Below are 21,424 nucleotides of genomic sequence, written 5' to 3'. Positions count from 1 at the left end.
CGCCTTCCTGCTCAAAAGATCAGGGCTGGGGTGTGATAGCAGGAGTGAACCCTGGGGTCTATGTGATCTCCAAGTTATTAGCTCCTCCCATTTAGCTAGGGCCTGAGTGTCCTACGCTCTCTTGCCAGCCCCTTAAGGGCACAGCAGGGACCTCTGGAAATGGGATGGGCGTCCCTGGCTGGTTCTCAGTTCTGAGGCTGTCTTGATTTCCTGCTGTTCTATGGTTCCATCTCGTTGGAACAGATGAGACTGCAGCGGTGGAAGTTCTCCAGAGACCCAGACCTCGGCCGCCCAGCCTTTCCCTCCTCCTTGGGAGGGGGGTTTTAGTATCCCCTGGACCCCATATGGTGCTGAGTCCCCACATGTCCCCACCTGAGCCAGTGCTGGTGGTTCTGCATTTTCCCCCCAAAGTTCCTGTCCATTCTGGGTACTCTAAGGAAGGGGAGGAGTCTTTGAGAGGAATGGAAATTGGAAGCACAGACTGTCACTGGAGAGAAGTCACTGGTGCTGAGTGTTGTGGGCTGCATGTGTGTGTCTTCCCAAATTCATATGTTGAAACCCCAGTCTTCAGTAAGATGTTATTCAGGGGTGAGGCCTTTGAAAGGTAATTAGGACATGAAGGTGGAGCCGCCATGATGGGATTAGCACCCCTAAGAGGACAGAGTGAAGACACGGTGAGAAGCTGGTAGAAGAGGGTTCTCACCAGACAACAACCATACGGGCACCTGATCTCACACTTCCAGCCTCCAGAACTCTGAGAAATACATTTCTGTTGTTTTAAGCACCATCCCCCCCGCCCCGCCCCATTTGTGGTATTTTGTTAGAGCAGCCCGAACTGGCTTAGACATGGAGAAAATGCTCCTGAAGCCCTTGAGGGAGTAGACAGGTTTTTAGCTTGAAGAGTAGCCCTCTTCAAGCCCTCAAGCGAGTAGACAGGTTTTTAGACATTTTTACTCTCTTTGGAGATTCCTAGAACTACTAGGCACATGAAGCAATGCCACACAGGCAGTTCAACAGAATTATTAAGACATGAACTCTGGGTCCAGATTACTTTGGTTTAAACCTCTGCTTCATAGTTTACTAGCTATGGGAACATGGACAAGTTCCTCAACTGCCCTGAGCCTCAGATTCTTTGTCTTTAAAAGAAAGCTGTTGAAAGAATTAAATAAATTTGACAAATGTAAACCACTGACACAGTTGCTGGATATATCGGAAGTGCTACCGAAGTGTTAGAGATGATGATGACAGTGACGATAAAGGTGGAGAGATCAGAGAAAGAGAGATATGGAGAAGAATAAATATGGCACAGAGCTTGAAAGACGCCAAAGTTTCCATGTACCCTCAGAGAGCAAAGAGTCCGCTTTGGTGCAATTTAAGGATCCATGCTGGAAAAGCTTCCTGCATGGGAGGTGGACATCACATCAATGCCAAGCTCCCAAGGTAATACAAAACCCTGCTTCAAAGACAATTCTTCATTGGCATCATTGTCATTAGGAAGCTATTTGTCAGTTCTCAAGTCAAGTTAGCGGTTGGGTCCAGTGGTACAAAGAGCATAAGGTACAAAGTTCTGGACGATCCAGAAAGTATTTCTATTAGTTCTAATAGTTTAAATTATTAAACCAACAATGCTTTAAGTTATCATCTCATATATTAAGTGCTCCGAAAAGGTCTATCAATTTTTTAAAAAGACTTCACATTTTACAAAGTACTTTTCATCTTGGTCAATTAGGTCTCAGGAACACCGTGTGAGCCAGCCAGGGCTAATCTTATCCTTATATTAGTGAAAACCAAACTCAGGCTGAATATGTGTAAGGCTAGGGTGATGTGGCTAACAAGTAAAACAGGCTGTTAAGAGAATGCAGCTTTGAAGGACAAACTCATGATAAAGATACCTAATAAATCTGAGATGATGATGTGAAGGTATGAGAAATGATGGTAAGAGCATTCTCTTTTATTCCCAAGTCAAACTGTGAAAACAACTAGAGGGAAAACTTAAACTCAAGTCCCAGTTCACAGTGGTAATAAGTTGTTAGGGCACTGTGACAACTTCACTACCTTATCATAAAAGCAGCTCATATTATTCCATTATGTCTTGGAAATGGGGTGACAATGACCTCAGGAGCAGAAGGTTAAAAATGAATTCATACAATTGCCAGTGACCAGTAGGTTAATAATAGGTAAATAGCCTGAAATATCACCAGACATGCTCTCATGCTGTGTGAGGGTTCCTAAACTGGTGATTTTCTTTTTCTCATCAAGCAACATTTATTTATATTCTTACAGTCCTGCTGACTTTTGATAGCACCCCATTCTGCCCCCAAATAAATTGACCTTCCTCCCCTCCCCACCCCATTAGCCTCAGAAAAGAGGAGGCTCTCTTATGTTCAAGTCCTTATAAGGTCTCTCACAGTATGGAGTAGGATCTCAATTAATTTCAGTAACAAATTACTCTTTGGGTAACCATCCCAAAATGACTTTAATCAATGCTAATTTGGGGTACTGACAGAATTAGCAAAACAAACAAAACCCACATATAGATTTAGTAATGATTACCATAGTTAAGAGCTCTACAATGCAAGTAATAAATGACTAGGTTAGTAGGCCCCAGAAGGATCATTTGAAGAGGAAATACAGATATTTCTGTTCCTGATAAGATGTAGCTTGTGGCAAGCCAATGTTCTAGCCAAGAACAATGTGAAAACTGTATAAAATTAAACAAACAAACAGAAGACCTCTTGAAAGTAGTGGAGACTGCTGATGGGGCAGTCAGGGCTTGAGGAGCTGAGGTCTCAGGGAAAAGAATGCAGAGAGATGAGCTGGTAATCAGTGAGCCACTGTTCCCTCAGAGCATTTGCCAGTTCTTGTTTGGGAGCAGAAGGTGATAATCCCAGCTAAGGCACATATGCAAGGGGAAAAAAAAGTCTGCACAGTTTTTGGCAATCTTACGGTGCTAGAAAAACAGAAGTTTTTGTTTGGGGCTGCAAAGGCATCTAGGACTTTTGGAAAAACTTCCAGAGAGTAAGGAAGCACAGAAAAGTGAACCAGACAATGCAGTATTCCTTCCTAGATACTTGCCAAGTCCCTAAACTGCACAGGACAAGAAACTAAGAAATTGAGCAGAAAGTCCTTGAAAATCATAGAGGAGGCCTTAGTAGTCTCCCCATGCTAAAGAGACAGAAATCAGGTGTCAGATCCCACCAAGGAAGAGCGCCCATAGAAAGTCCCTCAGAGCTATAGTCTAGGGGTTAGGATGAAGTAGTCTGAGGTTAATACAAATTGCAACTGAGCTTAGGGTCAGTTCTGCACTGACTGGAGTACAGTGATCTGCATTCACTCAGGCCGCACACCAGAGGATAGGGAAAACCTTCACAAGAGAAAAACATGGTCATCTAGATCTTCTGTAATTTTTACATACATTATTCATCACTCAACTAATGCTTATTAAATATACTAATAAAAAGGACCAAGAGAAAAACACACAATAGAAACAGGCCCACAGAAAACACACTTATAGCATATTATTGAGTTACCAATGTGAACTTAAAAATAACTGTTATTATTGTGTTCATGAATACAAATGACAAGACATATAGAGCTGGAGTCTATTAAAATAAATAAACCAATTAAGTGGAACCCTAGAACTAAAAAGTACAATAACAGAAATTAAGAACTCAATAGATGAATTTAACAGAGTGGAAAGTTAGGTCAACAGAAAATATCCAGGCTGACACAGGGTGAGCAAAGAAGATGGACGTTTCAGCAAAGCACATAAAAAACACAGGGACACAATAAAACGTTCTAATACACATTTCAAATCTTAAAGGAGTACAGAAAGGGAACAGATAAGAAGCACTGTTTGAAGAGATAATAGGTGATATTGTTCCCAAACTGATGAAAGACATCAACCCACAGATTCAATCAACCCACAGATTCAATAAGTGCTATAGGAACTGTAAGATACCAAGCTGGAAAAAATAAAGAAAACCTACATGTAGGAACATCTTAATAAAAATTCTGAAAAACTAAAAGAAAGAAGAATATTTTAAAGCAGCCTTCTCAAACAATAAGAAAGGGAAGGAGAGAGGGAGGGAAGGAAGGAAGGAAAGAAGGAAGGGACAATCACATTTGAAACAGTGACAATAAGGCAGATAAATGATTTCTCAACAGTAATGATGGAAACCAAAACTGAAAGAAAGTAATTGACAACCTGGAATTTGATATCTAGCAAGAATATCCTGTAAAAGTGACCGTGAAATAAAAACATTTATAATAAACAAACAATATGAGAAAATTCTTTGCCAAAAGTTCCATAGCAACAACGGCAACAAAAATATTAAACAGAGTTCTTCACGCAACAGGAAAAAAAATCCCAAGGAAAAACACAGAAGTCAAGGAAGAAATGAAGAGCAGTAGAAACAGTAAATATGGGTTACATTTATAAAAGGAGTCTTTAGTTCCAATCTTCCAGTTTGCAAAATAGGAAACTAGTATACAAGTAAGAATAACTGGTACTAATGTAAGAAACTTATGAAAATATTTTAAATATTTTTTTAAAACCTCCCTTGCTTATCTGATGCAGATTTGAGTATTACTGGGTGGGTTTTTAAATGCAACATCTAACAATAAAAAATAAAAATATATCAATCAGAAAGGGGTTGGGCTTCTTAACAACTGCATATGGATCTACCATTATCATGAAATAAAAATTTTAATTAAAAACAATTGAAAATGGGAGGCAACATTGTGGCAGACGCTTGTGTAACAATTTCTATGTTATGAGAATCGGTATCCGTGGCTTGGGATAAAATTTCCAAGGGCAGTCTTGAAGATAAGGATTTAAGTGCTGTATCTCCACTCTGACAGTAGTGGGAAAGAATAACCCTGATAAACAGTGTGAGATGACATAAAACATAATTTTAGTGATAAGAAAGACCCTATATCAAAGATGAATTGTAGGGCGCCTGGGTGGCTCAGTTGGTTAGGCGACTGCCTTCAGCTCGGGTCATGATCCTGGGGTCCTGGGATTGAGTCGCACATCGGGCTCCCCCTGCTCTGTGGGGAGCCTGCTTCTCCCTCTGCCTCTGCCTGCCACTCCTCCTGCTTATGCTCTCTCTCTCTGTGTGTCAAACAAATAAATAAAATCTTTAAAAAAAAAAGATGAATTGTAAAGAATTTGAAGAAAATGTAAATGTAACAGACATTTCTGAATTATGTTACTCTTTAAATGTAGGTTAATTAACAAAGGAAGTATCAGTAAATCATTGATTCTTTTGGCGATATCCATAATGGGTTTAACTATTCAAACTGGCCCCAAAGCTTTAATTTATGTTTTCAGCTCCTCCTTGGGAAATTGGGGGAAGTGGTCCTTTATTTTTAACCACCTTATATTTATGTTTTTGTGGTAAAACAGAGCCCATCCATACCTTGCTATGATTTCATAGTTTGCTTAGCATCCCTGAGAACCTTATCAAATAAAAGTATTTGGAGCTCTGTAAAGTGCTCCTTTAAAAGAAGTAGTGCAGAATTCTAGAAGATTTTTATTTTGTGCTGATGAACACAAGGTGATGACTTTTTAGATTTAGTATCATGTTGATTAAATGCACTCACTGGTGATTGGTTAGTAATCTCTAACTTCTCCAAAGGGTATTGAATTTGAGCCAAAGTGTTGGCTTCCACGGTAGATGAGCACCAGAACTGGCTCTTTTTCCTCAGCAACACTGTAACCAAGCTCATGGTTCGGTCTGGCAACATCTATGGGACTCTCCCTCCTGCAAGAGGAATGGGAGGGCCCTCTGCTGGCGTCACTCAGTATGACGCGTGAAGTCACCCTGGGGAGCCGTCTCTCTGAGCTGGTATGGGACCAATCCACAGGGTGGCCTTGCCCAACCTTTACCTTCCCCTGGCTTTTGTTTTCCTAAAGTTTCAGCTTTTGAGGAGATCATACAATGTGGCCCCAAGGCGTTGTGCCTTTGAGAAGAGGCAAGGGGATAAGAGAAATTTTTGGAGAGGACTGTGGTCTGAGGATTCCCAGCAGCACCATGGTAATGGCAGATTCTTGAAGGAAAACCACTGTCCTACACAAACAGGACTGCCCGAACTTGCCAAGGGTCCCTGTGCCCCAAATGCAGTGTGAAAGCTACAGAGCTGCTGAACTTGAAGGGACCACACTGCAGGCTGGAATGGGGGCACTACCGTGGGGGTGACCGTGGACAAGAGATTAAGGCAAGAAGGGTTTTCTAGGAACTAGAGGTCAGATGGGGATGGAGACCAGATCCCCTGAAGTAATGGAACAGAATAGCATTTCCCACTATATGTGACCTTTGCATAGCAATTTATATATGATTTCAAGGAGTTTAAAGCCCTTCCCTCTTCCCCATAAGAGCCACTCATGAATCCCTGGTTAAGGGCCCATATTCCACAGAAAATTCTTCCTGTCTGGCTTGTTCTTTCCAACTTTTTTCCTCTCCCTCTCTTCCATTTCTCAATTAAGTATCATTTACGGAGGGCTTGAAAAGGAACCTTAACGATAATAATAACAGCTATGATTTTTTTTTTTAAGCACCTTCCACATGCCAGGACATTTGACATACTAATGCTTATAACTCTATCAGGTAGGTATTATTTTTTGTTATTTTTAGATGAGACTCCAAAAAGTTGTTATATTAAGTTACAGAGCTTGTAAAGGCCTGATTCAAATCATGGCTGCCTGGCTCCAAAGCAGTGGTTCTCAAACACTGCTGAGCTTTAGAATCACCTGGGGACTTTAAAAAGGTCTCTGTACCTAAACTGCATCCCATGCCAATTAAATCAAAATCCATGGGGGTGCTACCTGTGAGTTATTTTTCAACTCCCCAGGTGATTCCAAATTGCAGCAAGAGGCCTGCTGCTGAGAAGGGGTGTCCAAAGCCTCTGTATCTAACTTGGATCCCCTGCCTATGAAACAAACCTGCGCGGGTCTGTCGATGCCCAAACTCAGCACCCGAAGTCACCCCCAATACTCACTTTATCATCAAAGAGGCAGGAGCAAACAGGTGTTCCCCTTTTTGTTCTGTTTAGGCACTTGGCTGATGATGGCTCCCCATCCCACCTCATCTGCATTTCCTCTATTTTCCCTCCTGAATCACACTCAGGTTGGCTGGCACTTGAGGCCAGCAGGCTGTACTCGCGAACAAGTCTGTGTCCGACCACCACGTTGGCCTCAGAGCTGCGGGCGGAGGGAGCGGGGTGCCTCCGCTGTGCCTTCTCCGGCTGGTGGTTCAGTGAATGCTGCTCTCCAGCACTTAACCAGATGCTTTCATACTAACTAATTCTGCTTGGCAGGGAGTGACGAACTGGCCAGAGACAGTCCTGATGGAGGCCATGTGAATGCCAAGGAAGGTGGCACACCCCTCAGGGCTCTGCCCTGACCCCCTCCACCAGGTACGCTCCTCTGGGCTTGTCACAGTCTGGGTCCCGCACTCCAGAGGCTGAGCCAAGGGTGTGCCTTTGTCAAGGCCAGAAAGCCATCACGAGGGCCTGTCTCTGTGCCGCACTGGCAGCCACAGATCAAGAATTAAGAGAGTGAGGTGCCAGGGCATGATGGCTAAAGCAGGACATGGGGAGGGCCGCTAGGCCGGCCTCCGATCCTGCCGCTATCACCACCAGCCGTGTCACTTAGAACACTGTCTTGTCCAACGCTCCAATGCTCTTTATAAAGTGGACACAATTACAGCATCTTCCCCATGGGAATTTTGGGACAATTCAACACAACAATGCACATAAAGCACTTAGTACCGTGCCTAGCCAAGATATCCAGTGGATGCTAATTATTACTTTGACACATAACAATAGCCAAGTATCAACTGTGTATTAACACTGAGGCTCCCAGGCCACCCATGTGCTCAACTGAACTCGAATTAGATGTAGGAGAGACAGAGACTCGGGTCTCATGATTATGCAAGAACGGAGGGTAATTCTTACAGAGAGGCCAAGCCACATGAGTTAGAAATAGGTCACCTGGCCATCTAAACGCTGCCACCTTGCTAGGAAGGACAGTGTAGGCTGAGGTTGGTTGCCAAGGAGGTCTGCACATGAAGCAGCACTCGGGTCTCAGGCGCTTCTCCCTTAGGAGGCTAACTTCTCCCAGAGAAGGGAAGAGTAGAATGTTAGTGCTCGATGAGACCTCGAAGATCACCTCATCCAAAATCCTCATTTTACAGCTGAGGAAACTGAAGGCCAGAGGTCAAGGAGCCAGCCCAAGGCCTCACATTGGTAAGCAATGGCCCTGGAGCAGAATGTGGGCTTCCTAGGCTCCGAGTCACTGTCCTTTCCATGACGCCACACTGTCCCTGGTAAAATGTGTGAGTACCAGATTAGAATAGATAGTGCTAATCTTTTTGCTCCTTCCAGCCACTGGGATCTATTACCTATGTGCCAAGATAAAAAGAACAATCTAATTAGGTATTTAGAAAACTCAGAACTCTGAATTTAGAGGTCAGATCCTGGACAAGGTTCTGCACCTAACCAGCTGGGGAATCTTTGACTCCTTTTGAGATTCTCTACCGTTAGACCAGAGGGTGGCCCACTTTTTCTTATGTAAAGGGTCAGATAAGTAAATATTTAGGCTTTCCAGCCTACCCAGGTCTCTGTTGCAACTACTCAGCTCTGCTGCTGGGGCAGGAAGGCAGCCACAGACAAGACATAATGGAATTAACATGTTTGTGTTCCAATTAAACTTTATGGACACTTGAATCTCATTTATTTTTCACTTGTCACACAATATTATTCTTCTTTTGGATTCTTTTTTTTTCTTGACCATTTAAAAATGTTTGCAGACAGGGGCGCCTGGGTGGCTCAGCTGGTTAAGCATCCAACTCTTGATCTCAGCTCAGGTCTTGATCTCAGGGTCATGAATTCAAGCCCTGCATAGGGCTCCACGCTAGGCATGGAGCCTACTTTAAAAAGAAAAAAAAAAAGTTTATGGACTGTTCAAAGACAGGTGACGGGTTGACTTGGCCCTCTGGCTGTAGTTTACCAAACTCTGCTCTAGGAAATGAACTCAGCAATATCTGCTCCACTTACTTCACCTTGAAATGTTTTATAAATAAATATACTCATTGCATAAGCATAGGGAAGCCCCGGTTTGACTATAGTCTGAAAAAAACGATCTAGAGATTTTAGTTATACAGATATAATGCAAACCAAGATTTTAGTGGTATATATGTAACATAACACAGATATTGAAAAATGAGGGGCGCATGGGTGGTTCAGTTGGTTAAGCATCCGGCTTTGGATCAGGTCATGATCTCAGGGTCCTAGGATCAAGCCCCACATTGGGCTCCCTGCTCAGCGGGGAGTCTGCTTCTCCCTCTCCCTCTACCCCGCTTGTGTGCACTCTCTCTCTCTCTCTCTCATGCACATGCTCTCTCTCAGAAATAAATAAAATCTTAAAAAAAAAAAGAAAAGAAAAATGAATGTAGTTCTAGGTTGTTTTAAGAGAAAAAAGGGTCCGGGTCACAAGAAGGAATTATCCCAGTATAATCTCCAGCTCATAAGGTTAAGAACAGATATTTATTTCTGAGAGCCAATTCTAGGGAAACAAACTATTAAAAATTTGGTGGTATCCCCTGGAGTGGAGACACTGAAAGGTAAAACTGTGTCTGAATGAGGAGGAATGGATGGGGCTTATCTAAAGAGCAGAACTAGAGCCAATGGGTGAAAGTCAAAAGAAGGTAGACAACAATTCAATAAACTAACTTTCTGAGAGCTGCAACTGTCCAATGGTGTCATGAGTTATCTTACATACAGTGAGAGTGTTCAAGTAGAAGCTGCCTGACTACCTATCAAACATGTGGTGTATTGTGTTGCACTGTTTAAAACAGAGTCAGCTAAATGACCTTGAAGTTTCCTTTTTGTCTCTAAAATTCCAGGAGTGTATAAAATGAGTAAATGCACAGAAAGCACTATGCAGAAACTTGATGTGCAAGACACTTGGGAGCCCTAGTGACCCCATGTAAACCCTCTCTTACCTACAATCCCAAGGACAGTGACTAGGTTCTCGGCCTCCCTAGCTTCATTCACACCAGCCTCACCACTAACCTTGGGCCCACTTCCCAGAGTGAGGGCTTCAAGAGGTCCACGTGGATGACCCGAGCACTACTAACTAAGCAGGGCAGGCTGTCTCCCTGGCTCCCACCTCAAGCTCACCTTAATCCTGTGTTGGGGCCAGAGATTTCAGTTACTGGATTATTGGTGAAAAGGTAGAATCTTGAAGCGATGTGTCACTTAGAAAAATAGCTAGTTATTCAAAGGCAGATCATAGAAAGGAGAGAGATAAAGAAGGGGTGGAAGGAGAACAGCATTTCCCCAAACTTCCTCTCAGACAGCCCCAGAGTCAAGTCTTTCTCATTTCTCAGCTCTAAGTCCATGCTTATCCTGTGCTCCAAGAGCCATTTCTACTGACATACACTGACTTTGGATGTAAAGCAAAAGAACTGAGTGTCTTACCCTTCTCGTTCATCATCCGTGTTGTAATACACCTGTGGAACAAAACAACAGGCTTACTGTAGGTTAGACCAAGAAGTGGAAATAGATTACGTGATGCACTGACTTTCCTAGGCTCTTACACTGTCTTAAAGAAGACAAAAAGCAGATCTGTTTAATGATGCTGTGTGTGTGTGTCCAAGGAAATACAAATTTTACATCATATTCTTCCTAGGGTTAATTCTTGGATTTTAAGGAAGTAAAATTGGAAATCTGATTATTTCCAGCTCAAGTCATTCTGATCAGATTACCTACAGTTCTAAACCAGCTCTTGCTTTGACATTAAAGAAATATTTTATCAGGACCTACAAATCATTGTTTAGAAAGGCTCTGGAGCAAGGTGTGTGAGTATCCAATCCCATCGGGTCCACAGGTGAGCTGACTACAGATACTGTGATCTGGCGAAGGGAGGGGAGCAAGAGAGTCCCAGGGCAGTGCAACAGCAACCCCAGGCCCCTGTCTGTTCCCCAAAAGGGCGTGGACTATTCTAGCATCCCACAGCCACAAACATTTAGAGTCGACTGTCTTCAGGCTGGGGAAAGGTCATGCAGCTCTAGGAGGTGCTCCAGGCCAGAAGACCTCTGAGAACAGATTTCTTTAGGTGGTCAGCATGGTGGCAGGCAGAATCAGATTTAAGGAAATTATGAAGCATCCCTATTATTTTATGAAACTACAGAAATCCATAGGGGATCTCTTTATGCATGTAGGTCCTCTCGACCCAGTTATTTATAAAAATTAATTGCAGGCCTTTCTTGAGCTTTATCTATGTGCTTCAGGACCATTTTTATTTGGGTGAAAAACAAGACCCAAGTTAGCATTAGACACTTACATTTTAACTTCAAGTCACTTCTGGTGCTGGTACACTTCGTCACTGCCCCTGCCCCAGTTGCCTGGGAGAAAAGCTCTGCCTAGATTGACACCCTCCCTACAAACCTTCTCAAAGGCTCCTGGCAGTGCCTGGGATGCTGCCACACCCAGACTTCACGGTATAACAGAGCTGGTTACCGGGGACTCTCTGGGCATCAGCCATTCTAGTCATTAGCAAGATTTCCACAGGGAACTTATCCTCTTAAAACTTTTTATGTCTATTGTTGTATTGTATATTTCGTTTCTTTTTAACACAAAACAGCACAGGCAAGATGTTTTCTTCCACCATATCCCAGGTTTCAATGTAGTACTGGAGCATCCACCACGGTGATGTTCTAGAAGTGGGACTATTTAGGTGCATATGGAATGACCCACATAAGTGAGGGAGCCTGGGCCATAGCACTGGCCACAGAACTCGATTTTTGGGGAAAAGTTCCTGATGTTGGCCTGTTTTTTGCTAGCTTCTTTAAATGTGACATAATGCATCTGCCCTGTCTGACTATATGACAGGGTCATGGAGGGCTCTCTGCAAAGTTGACTGGTGACCCCAAAATGAAGCAGCCTTCTCTTAAGTGTTTTCCTGCCCTCCTAAATGGCCTCTACTACACTGTCCCTACCCCTGTCCTTGCACTGGTCACTTCTCTCACAATGACCCACTGTTTCTTCCTTGTTGGCTGTAGGTCTTATTGCATGGATTTAATGTTTAGAGAGTATTTCTCAAACTTCATAGAGTACATAAAAAATATGGAACCCTCTTCAGAGATTCTGATTTAAAAGACTTGGAATGGAACTTGGGAACCTGAATTCTTTGGGGGAAGGCAGTTTACAAACCACAATGGGGAAGACAGCTTTGAGGGTATGAGGGAAGAGCAAAGTCCTCCTTGGGTTCAGGTGCCTTGAGGAAGTCTGATCAGAAAGATGATGCCTCTGTATCTCACAATTTCTCCCAAGATCCCCTTATCACTTGTTTTTAAAGGCATTCCAGAGAAAAGCCCCAGTGACTATCCGGGATTTGATGTGAAGAGAAGGAGACTAAGATCTCCATAGTGCCTGCACATTGGGTTCATTCCCTCATATTAGTTTTTGATAATTGTCTGATGAATCCACATGTGAATCGGTAACGGCGGAGGGAACATGTGGGCTGTCAGTAAAAGTACCCACTCCCCAGCCTATGTTCTTGGGTGACCAGGAATCACTGTGCCATAGCTCGTGAGCCCTCAATGTGACTGGGGGTCTCTCACTGACCCTGAGAGCCGGAAGGCTGCTCCCTCTCCTCTGCCGCGCAGAGCTTTGATGTAACTGATTTTGACAAGGCTTGTGTCTGCTGTGGTCACTGAGCTGCACACGTGCACATCACCTGCCTTTCCCCCTCCCCGGGGCCCCATTTATGGTACAACTGGCCCACATTTTGATGCGTCACAGCTGGACCTTGTTTCACATGTCAAAATCAACCACCTCCCCACACCCACTTCTAACATCATGGCACAGCCGGCTTCCCTCCTACCTCTGGACCCATCTCCCTGCTTTCTAGCTCTTCCAAAAAAAGGCAGACTCTAAGTCCCAGCCAGCCACACTGTAGGCGCTCCTGTCCTTGGGCCAAGTCGGTCAACCATAGAATATTCACACATTGTTCCAGAGCACAGCTGACTGTGTTCCTCTGTTGCCCAGAGCTTAGGCAGGCTCCCTCCCTCACTGACCTCCTGACTCTAACTCCAAGGCCACAGGGGAAGCCTGAGGGCTCTGCAAGGGTGGCCCCAGATTGCAGAACTTAACTTCACCAATGACCTGGGGGCACTGACTGAGCTGCTTTGCAACTGCTAAATCCAAAAGACCGTACAGGCTACATTTTCCTTGTGATTCGGCCACAGGCTAGGCACCCAGTTCCAATATGGAGAGGCCAAGTGAGGCCAGAAGACTCACAGATTTGGTCACTTTCCCTCTGAAGATTCATTTACAGCTTTGTATATTTCAGGGAAATGTTGCCAAGAGAACAGGTCAGGCTGTCAGCTTTGACACAGAGCCGAAGCCAGAATCATGACAGTAAACAGAAAGAACAATTTAACTCAATTATCCCTTCTTCTGCAAAGTATGGATACCCAGCTTCATAAAATCCTATGGCACTAAGACTGTAAATAAACAATCACCATACTCTTGGGAATTAAAAAAATAAATAAAATGAGGTGCTGGCACTCATAGCTTGATAAATCTTCTTTCCCCTTTGTGACCTTGTTCCTATCAAACAAGTAAAACAAGATGGGATTGTTACATTAGTTTTTGGTGGAAGGTATTCTAAGAAAAAACTATACTATTTTGTTACCATGTTCTGTCATGAGCAGCAACAAAGAAGCCCTGCTTGTATAACCGCTTTGTCTCATACCTATAATGAAACAACACCGGGAGGGACGATATATTCTTCAGAAAGAGCAAGTAGAGCCAATAACGATTTCCCCTCCTGACTTAAGGTCAATTCCACTGAGTGTCTGAACACTTAGAATGGGAGAAAAACTATGCCTCTGTTTCTCAAAACAAACTTTTCCTCAGAGGATTTTGAGTTTAAAAGAAAACTAACCCATACAAGATTCACTAAAACCCAACTGATTTAGTGAAAGACAAATCTGGCTAATGCCAGGGAAGTACATTTTTTCCCTACTCTATTTTAATTTATCACAAAAATAAATAATGCTAAAATATTAAAGAAAGAAAAAAATCATCCATCACTTAATCCTACACATCAAGTGTTACAATTCTTGTTACCTTCAAGTTCAGGTATACATCTAGAATCACGGTACAGACACAAATGGGTATTTTAATTTTTTCTTGCACTGAACATTATCATAACTAGTTCCTATGTTGCTACATAATTTACATAATTATAATTTTAGTGACCACCTAATATTTCATCAACTTGAGCTACCATAATGAGTTAATTATTGGGTATTTATGTTATTTTAATTTTAGCTCTTTAATTTCGCTTGTAGACTTAACTAGAAGGCAGGAATTACTTTTAAAAAGGCTTGTCTACAATCTCATTTTTCTTTTGGTGTGGAATAATTTACATATTCAATGGGAACTGTTAATTAAAACTGTTCATATGGTTTTATGTAATCAAAAAGTTTTCCTCTTGGGCAACTTTCTGAAGTTATAGGTGCAGTTCAATTTCCCACCATTAGATGGAGCTCTATTGCACCAGGTTAATCCCACATGACCAAACGGTCAACACAAAAAATTCTCTGGGTTTATCAGCTTCCTTACTTTCTTCCTCTTTCATTGCTTTGTCAACACTTCACTACTATGAGCTCACTCTCTTCTTCCCCTTACTAAGTCAGTTTCCTCTACTGAGACACTCCTTTCTATAAAAATCCGTTTTCTTATGGAATGACTGGCTTTTCGCGCAATGCATGGAGTGCAGAGGTTATTTTCAAGGTCAACACTGCCTGATGTGATTCTGTCTTAAGGCTCCACTGGCCCCGGGGAGGGATGGCAGGTGGATGTTAGAAGGTAGGTCCTACCTGTCCCGTCCTCTGCAGGTTTGCGAAGTGAACATCAGGTATGAAGAGGACCGGCTGTGAGTGCAGGTCAGGCATCGTTTTGAAGTAGGTGATGTCACTCTTCTTCTGTAAAGGTATCGCCGCCAACTTCCCATCAGAGGCTGGACGTGAAAGGATTATGCATGACTAAGAACTCTCAGCTGTGAGCCCTAGTCTGAGTTCCCTGTTTTCTCCTCTGAAGCTTTCCAAAAGCCACAGATGTGAACACACTTTACAATCACCCCCTCTCCCACTGCCAAACCAACCGAAAGAGCGTGAACTTCGGGTAAGCATTCTTGAGGGGAAGCCCCTCGTGCGCTCCCGTCCCTCTCTGCACCCTAGATTCCTTGTCTGGAGGAGGAAGATGTTGGTCTCCACGATATTACAAACTCCCTCCCAGCACAAGCAATCTGTGATCATGTGATTCCATTTGCTTTTCACCGAGACAATTCACCCAGTCTTCGTGGCTAGGGAAAAGCAAGCCCCCCCTTACATATCCATAGTTTCACCCACCATCCACTTCTTTCCACCTGTTCCCCTAGTGGGCGTGGCCTGGCCAGAGCCCACCCCTCCTTAGCAACACTCACAGTTGTTGCATGGAGTTTGGGAGGTCTGGCCTTTCCCCTTCTTCCTGTTCTGCTTCCTCTCTTCGTCTCGGATTTTCCTTTCTGCTCCCTAACAGGGAAAAACAAACAATGCCAGCTATGTTACCAGAGCATGCAAAAACTGTGTCCACATACAAGCCTCTAGGATAAGAAACAAACCGAGGGTAAAGGAAGAGCAGGCAGCCCCATTTCTGTGCCTCTAGGGAGGTCAGGCCTCGGTTCTGAAGGCTGAGACAGATCCTTAGTCTGTACTAAATTTCGACCTCCGAGTGATCCCACTTCTTCCAGATTTCCCCCTTTATTTGAAATCCTGCCTATTTATATAACTTCAATTTTGAATCCACACAGAAAGACCAGGCCCAGGTTCCTATCCCAGTGAGGCTGGTTAAGTAACTTTAGTTGTTATAATAAAACGTCATTAAGATAAAACACTAGCCTGTTAACATCATTCCTAGGCACCAAGAGAGCATTAAAGCTGAACTTGAATTCCCTATAAAACTTTTCCTTTGCTTGATGTCATGGAACTTTTAAAAATCATTACAGTAGTGGAAATGAGGGAGGGTCTAAGGAAACTACACAAGATGTATGATCGCTTTGCACATACAAGTATGATTTTGGTTTTTGTTTTAATGTGTTCATAAGTGCTTGGAGATGGTACTTGTTCAACCAAATAGAAAAAAGTTTGGTCTATTCACTTCCTTCTTGCTCCTCTGTTCCTGGTAATCTGACTTTTTCATTGGTTTCTCTTGCCAAATCACACTCTACTTAACCAATTGACCATCACCTTATATCTCTTTCCTTCCTGGCCTTCAAGGATTCCCTGATTATTATTATTATTATTATTATTATGGTCACTCTTCTGTGTCTGCTTTGTCAACTCATTTTCCTCTTCCCAACCCCCAAATACATATGTTCCAATGGTTTTCTTTTCCTTTCTCTCTCTTCATTCTTGCTGCAAAGAGTTCCCCTGCACCCTTATTTCCATGATGCTCTAGACAGGTGACATCCAGATAGACACTTCAGACTAGACTCCTGCCCTAAATTTCAGATACGCATTTACAGTTCCTGCCCTTTGTGACAGTATACACAAGGAGTGGTGAAGCACACACTGGCTGGCAACCTCTAATTAAAAATTGCCCCTAACTCATCACACAAAAAAGATGGATTTGAAAAATATAAAAATTTAATCCTGTTATGCAAAAAAAAATCCATTAATAGGCAAAGGACAAAATCGTGAAAATATTTGCAACAAAGTATCATAAGGTACTAAATCCTTAATATCAATGATTCAAATTTAAAAGACAACTAATGCACCAATTTAAAAACTGGACAAGAGTCATGAAATAGGCACTTTACAGAAAAAGACTTAAAAGCTTTGAATCAAAACCCTGAAATACATGTTTTGTTTATTAAATTGGCTTTAAAAAAAAAAAAGCAGATTCCCAATTCTGGCCAAAGTAAATGCACAACACAAGAGATTTGGAGATTTGTGGGCAACGAAGGCATCAAAAGGAGATAGCATTAGAGCTAATTCTTGAAAAATGAGTAATTATAGCTAATATTTACATAGCACTTACTCTGTGCCAGGTGAGTTCTAAGAGCTTTACATAGATAAGATCTGGACAGATTTAATAGTTTAACCAGATATTTTAAATATGTTTTTATGTCAAAAAACTTACTACCAAAAGGGAGTAATTATTTTATAGTGCTTCACTTTTAAGTTTTGAACTGTCATGGATAATTATAAACCATGGAAATTCAGAGCAAGACGGAGATAAAATATAGAAATATATCCTTTGGAAGTTTCTTCATGATATATTAAGGTTTTGCAGAGGTTTTGTATCTAGATAATATATAATATTTTGAGAAAATAAGGTGTTAAATGTACAGACATTGCCTTGTTGAAATTAGTGTGAGATATAAGCAAAAGTCTCCTATTATTCATTTTTTGTTGGGTCCATAAAACATCTTTCTATGTACCTGGAGTTCTGTACAACATATTGTTTAATATAAATAAAAACATAAAACTTTTTCTATCTATATAAATTACAACTCACTGAAGATACACGCCAAGGTTTGTCAAGCAGATTTCTAAATTGGTGCCTTATAATAAATAAATAAATAAATAAATAAATAAATAAATTGGTGCCTTATTTTGTACTATTACTTTGACAAAAAAGCCTGCAATTAATTTGTTTCAAGGCTTATATATGTTCAGTGTCAATTTTTGGGCAATAAAGTCTGCTTATTATTTTACAGGCATTCTTTGATATGCCAAACCAAATAGATTAACATAAAAGCTAGACTGGCTCCCCACAGAGCCTAGTCTTGGTGCCATGTCTATATAAGTAATTTCCTGCCCAGAATGCTCAGATATCAGCATGACAAAACAAGTCTGGATAGTATCCAAACATTTCTAGGAGAACCACAGTTCCTGTTTCTAAAATAAAGCTTTGACTTCATAATGACCCAGGGAAGCTTAGATATATTTAATTAAGATGGAGAAAGCTTCCTTGAACATGACCTTCCATGAATTCCTTTACTTCCTTTGATTATTTGTGACCTAAGCCTTCTAAAAGATCTTCTTTCCACTCTTATCAAAATGTAAAAAAGTCTAGCTCTTCCAGAACAGTATAATTTGCTACAAAAACCAAATTTATCATTTGAAAATAATTTCCCCTACCTAAATGTTCACTTTGGAGTGTTAGATTTTAAAAGTATGCCTGAAGATTTCCTGATTATATTGTGATCACTCTTGCCACCTCTTGAGAGGTGATAGCTATCTTTGGTTTATTTGACACTTGAATAATTTCTCTTAAATTTATTTTGAGAGTGTGTCCATAACCAGTTGAAAGTTGGCCAAGGTACCGAGATGGTTTGGAGGGGTATCTTTAGCTTTTCATAATCTTCAATAGTCATCACCTCCAAGATCTTTCCAAACAAGACTTAATAAAGAGAGAAAAACTATTATTAAAAAAAGAATGTGGCTTTATTTCTCAAGTTTTGCTCAATACGTACTTACTATTTATAGTACTATAATTCTTGTTTTTCAGGAAAGATAATGGAAGTAATTATAGATATAAACACACAGACATAGGTATTAATACAGTAGATATATAGACAGATCCCAATTTTTTTAATGCAAAAACATGTATTTCCATAGTAGTATCATAGTATCAAAAAAAAAATTAGAGAAAGTATTTGATTCTCACAGGTGTGTTAATTATAAATAAAGCTGGAGAACTATAAATAGTGCAGAACTCCATCTGTTTAAGATTCTTGATTGTGATTGGGAAACTTAACGATTTTAAAATGGAATAGCTCTTAGTTCTTTTGCTTTAGAGGAGAATTCAAAATAATCATTTGCATTTACACACCCATTTGAAAAGTGGAAAAATTAAACTTTTTCTCTTTTTAATCCTCCAGGAGTAAGTTTTGCCTGGGTTTTGAAATTAGAGCTGCAAATATGGCAAATTACAGCACAATATTTTGTAACTAGCTTATTAGAAAAATGACTAGCAGTTAAGGTTAATACACCCTGCTTGAGATTTCTTCCTTATCCTTAGCATCAGGATAAGTAAACTAAAAACCACCCCCTGGAAACACTTTATAGCACTAGTTTCTTAGAGTCCTGGGGCATAAGTGAACAACAATGGAACACTCTCTATTCATCCTGCATTTTCCTTCTGTTTTGAGTTTTAGTATTTGTCATATCAACACTGTTGAAAAAAACAATTATATGAGCATCGCTTAAGGCCTCTCTGTCCCACATTCAATTCCAGCTGCAATGTAAAGGTAAATGGACTGCCCAGTCTCTACCTCATCCTTCCCTCTGTTTCTCCTTGCCCCTAATCCCACTCCTCACTTCCAAGGAGATTCCTGGAGGGGGATTCTACAATCTCCCTTAAAGTATTTGGAATACAGTGAGGGAATTCAAATTATTTAAATGCTGTCCCATTTGTACTTTAGAAATTCCATGTTGTGGATGGAATCTGAAAATGTTTTTTCAATGTTTAATATGCTGACTTAAAGATATTAACTGATTTTTGTATGTTTTCTTTTGTTTTTAAAGGCTACCTTGGCTCTTTGTTGAGGTTTTGAATCATCAGTTGTCATTTTGGCTTTTTATGTGTACAGTTGTTTATCAATTCAAGGAGTATGGGTTTGGAATCAAACCCTGTACTCTATTTGCATCCAGCTCCCCTACTTTTTTGCTGTGTGATTCTGGCAACTGACCCACTGTTTTCTCATTTACACAACAGCTGTCTATTGCCTTAACTGGCCCCCATACTGGGGAGGCTACCTAATTGTCCCTGAGAGTGCTGCTGAAAGTCTGATGATAAAAGTTTCTTTACAAGTGGTTTTTTATTCTATTCTGTTCTGTTCTATTCTATTCCATTTTACTTAGATGCCCAAAGAATATTTTTAAAGTTTCATAAGTTAACAAATAGGTATTGGTTATCCTGGGTTAATTTTCCCAAGTAAGTAGTAGGCTGTTTAAATCTACATGTACTTATTTATATATATAGTTTATACTTTCAGTTTTCCTGATCTATCATTTCTCTTAAGGCCTTCCCTGGTGTATTTATTCATTCTTGTTTTGCATCTAAGGTAGTCTTTACTTCTGAAATATTTTAATCTTTTATTTTCTGAATTCTTTCTTGAATTCTATCCCAATTCTTTTCAAAACAACTCATGAATTTTTCTATGTGAAAAATTATATTTATATTGATCTTCATGATTTCTATGATTTTCTTAATTTCATTTAGCTCATTCTGGAATAATAGATTATAGGTATTATCTGTTTCCTGGGCAGGTACCCATTTTCCCCAAGGAATTCAGGATTTTCTTAATCTCTTTTTTCATGAGACACTGTATGGGATTCAACTGGTTTTCTTTTCTGATGGTTATTTTTAAGTGAAATGAGTGGACCAAGATAGTTCTGCCGACTTCACGGTTCTCATGCTCTCTTTTCTGATGTGTTCACAAAGTGATAAAAAAAAAAATAGTCTGTATTTCCCAAGATCTGTCTCCTCTGTATCCTTTCTCCTCGTCCTTTTCATTGGGAACTTCTCTTTCCTTTGCCCTTTTTTTGGAGGAGTGGAGGGAGTCCAATTCAACTTGGATTCTACTCCCAACAGCTTTTTCTTGGAGCACAGTTTTGCCCTAGGAGGGAACTTTAGTTTATAACTTCCCAGAGTTTTTAGAGCCCCAAACACTTCAGTGTTCCATCCCTTTGCACCTACCACCAACAGCAAACTGGAATCCACAGAGTCTGTGCCCTCCCATCCCGGTTTCACATGCTGTCCTCAGACGGCACACTTCCTTCTCTAGTGAGTGCCTTGGGGCGATTTTTTAGGTTTCCTGTTCTTCGGTTATCAAGTAGCCCCATTGCTTTCCCTCATGATGCTGATATTATACAGGTCTCAAAACTACTGGTTGTTTACTCCCACTCATATTTGGGATTTGTAAGGATCTCATGTCACATAACCACAGGATTTTAAGCTTTGTTATTCTAATTGCTCTATCATCTTATGGTGGGATTCAGAGAGATTAAAAAACCGTATCTCCTCCCGAGTGCCTGTTTACTAATGAACTTATTTTATAGGTGCCATTTCTATTCCAAAAAGCTCTGGATGTGACCCCATTTAACGCATACAATAATAAAGGTTATACTGATATGCTCTGGGACAGGCTTATACCCAGTAAAAACTTACCCACGTGAGTAGCACAGTGCAATGTCAATCAGCCATTAAATTAGTGGTAAAATGATTGACTAAAAAAAAAAAAAAAATACAGTTGACTGATGACTCCCTAGATATCTAATAGGAATTGAAAATGAAAGGTTACAACTCCCAGTGTGCTTATAAGGTGATTAATTTGACACCACTAGACAAGAGAAGG

General features: G+C 41.1%; 1 protein-coding gene across 3 annotated transcripts in view; it reads right to left on the bottom strand.

The window, feature by feature from the left end:
• Positions 1-21,424, bottom strand: part of GRHL2 (grainyhead like transcription factor 2) — a 155,065-nt gene that overhangs the window by 21,597 nt on the left and 112,044 nt on the right. For all 3 annotated transcript variants that reach the window (XM_025871495.2, XM_073893053.1, XM_073893054.1), the window contains 3 exons: positions 15,503-15,590; positions 14,898-15,037; positions 10,486-10,517 (listed from right to left, as the gene is read on the bottom strand). In XM_025871495.2, the coding sequence (XP_025727280.1) occupies positions 10,486-10,517; positions 14,898-15,037; positions 15,503-15,590 (260 nt within the window). The remainder of the gene's footprint in view (positions 1-10,485; positions 10,518-14,897; positions 15,038-15,502; positions 15,591-21,424) is intronic.

This window comes from Callorhinus ursinus, unplaced genomic scaffold (genome assembly GCF_003265705.2).
Source record: "Callorhinus ursinus isolate GAN/ISIS: 27379988/994484 unplaced genomic scaffold, GSC_fseal_2.0 scaffold5, whole genome shotgun sequence".
Taxonomy (NCBI): Eukaryota; Metazoa; Chordata; class Mammalia; order Carnivora; family Otariidae; genus Callorhinus; species Callorhinus ursinus.
The sequence above is the reverse complement of the archived record's forward strand: the minus strand, read 5'-3'. Positions and strand labels throughout refer to the sequence as shown.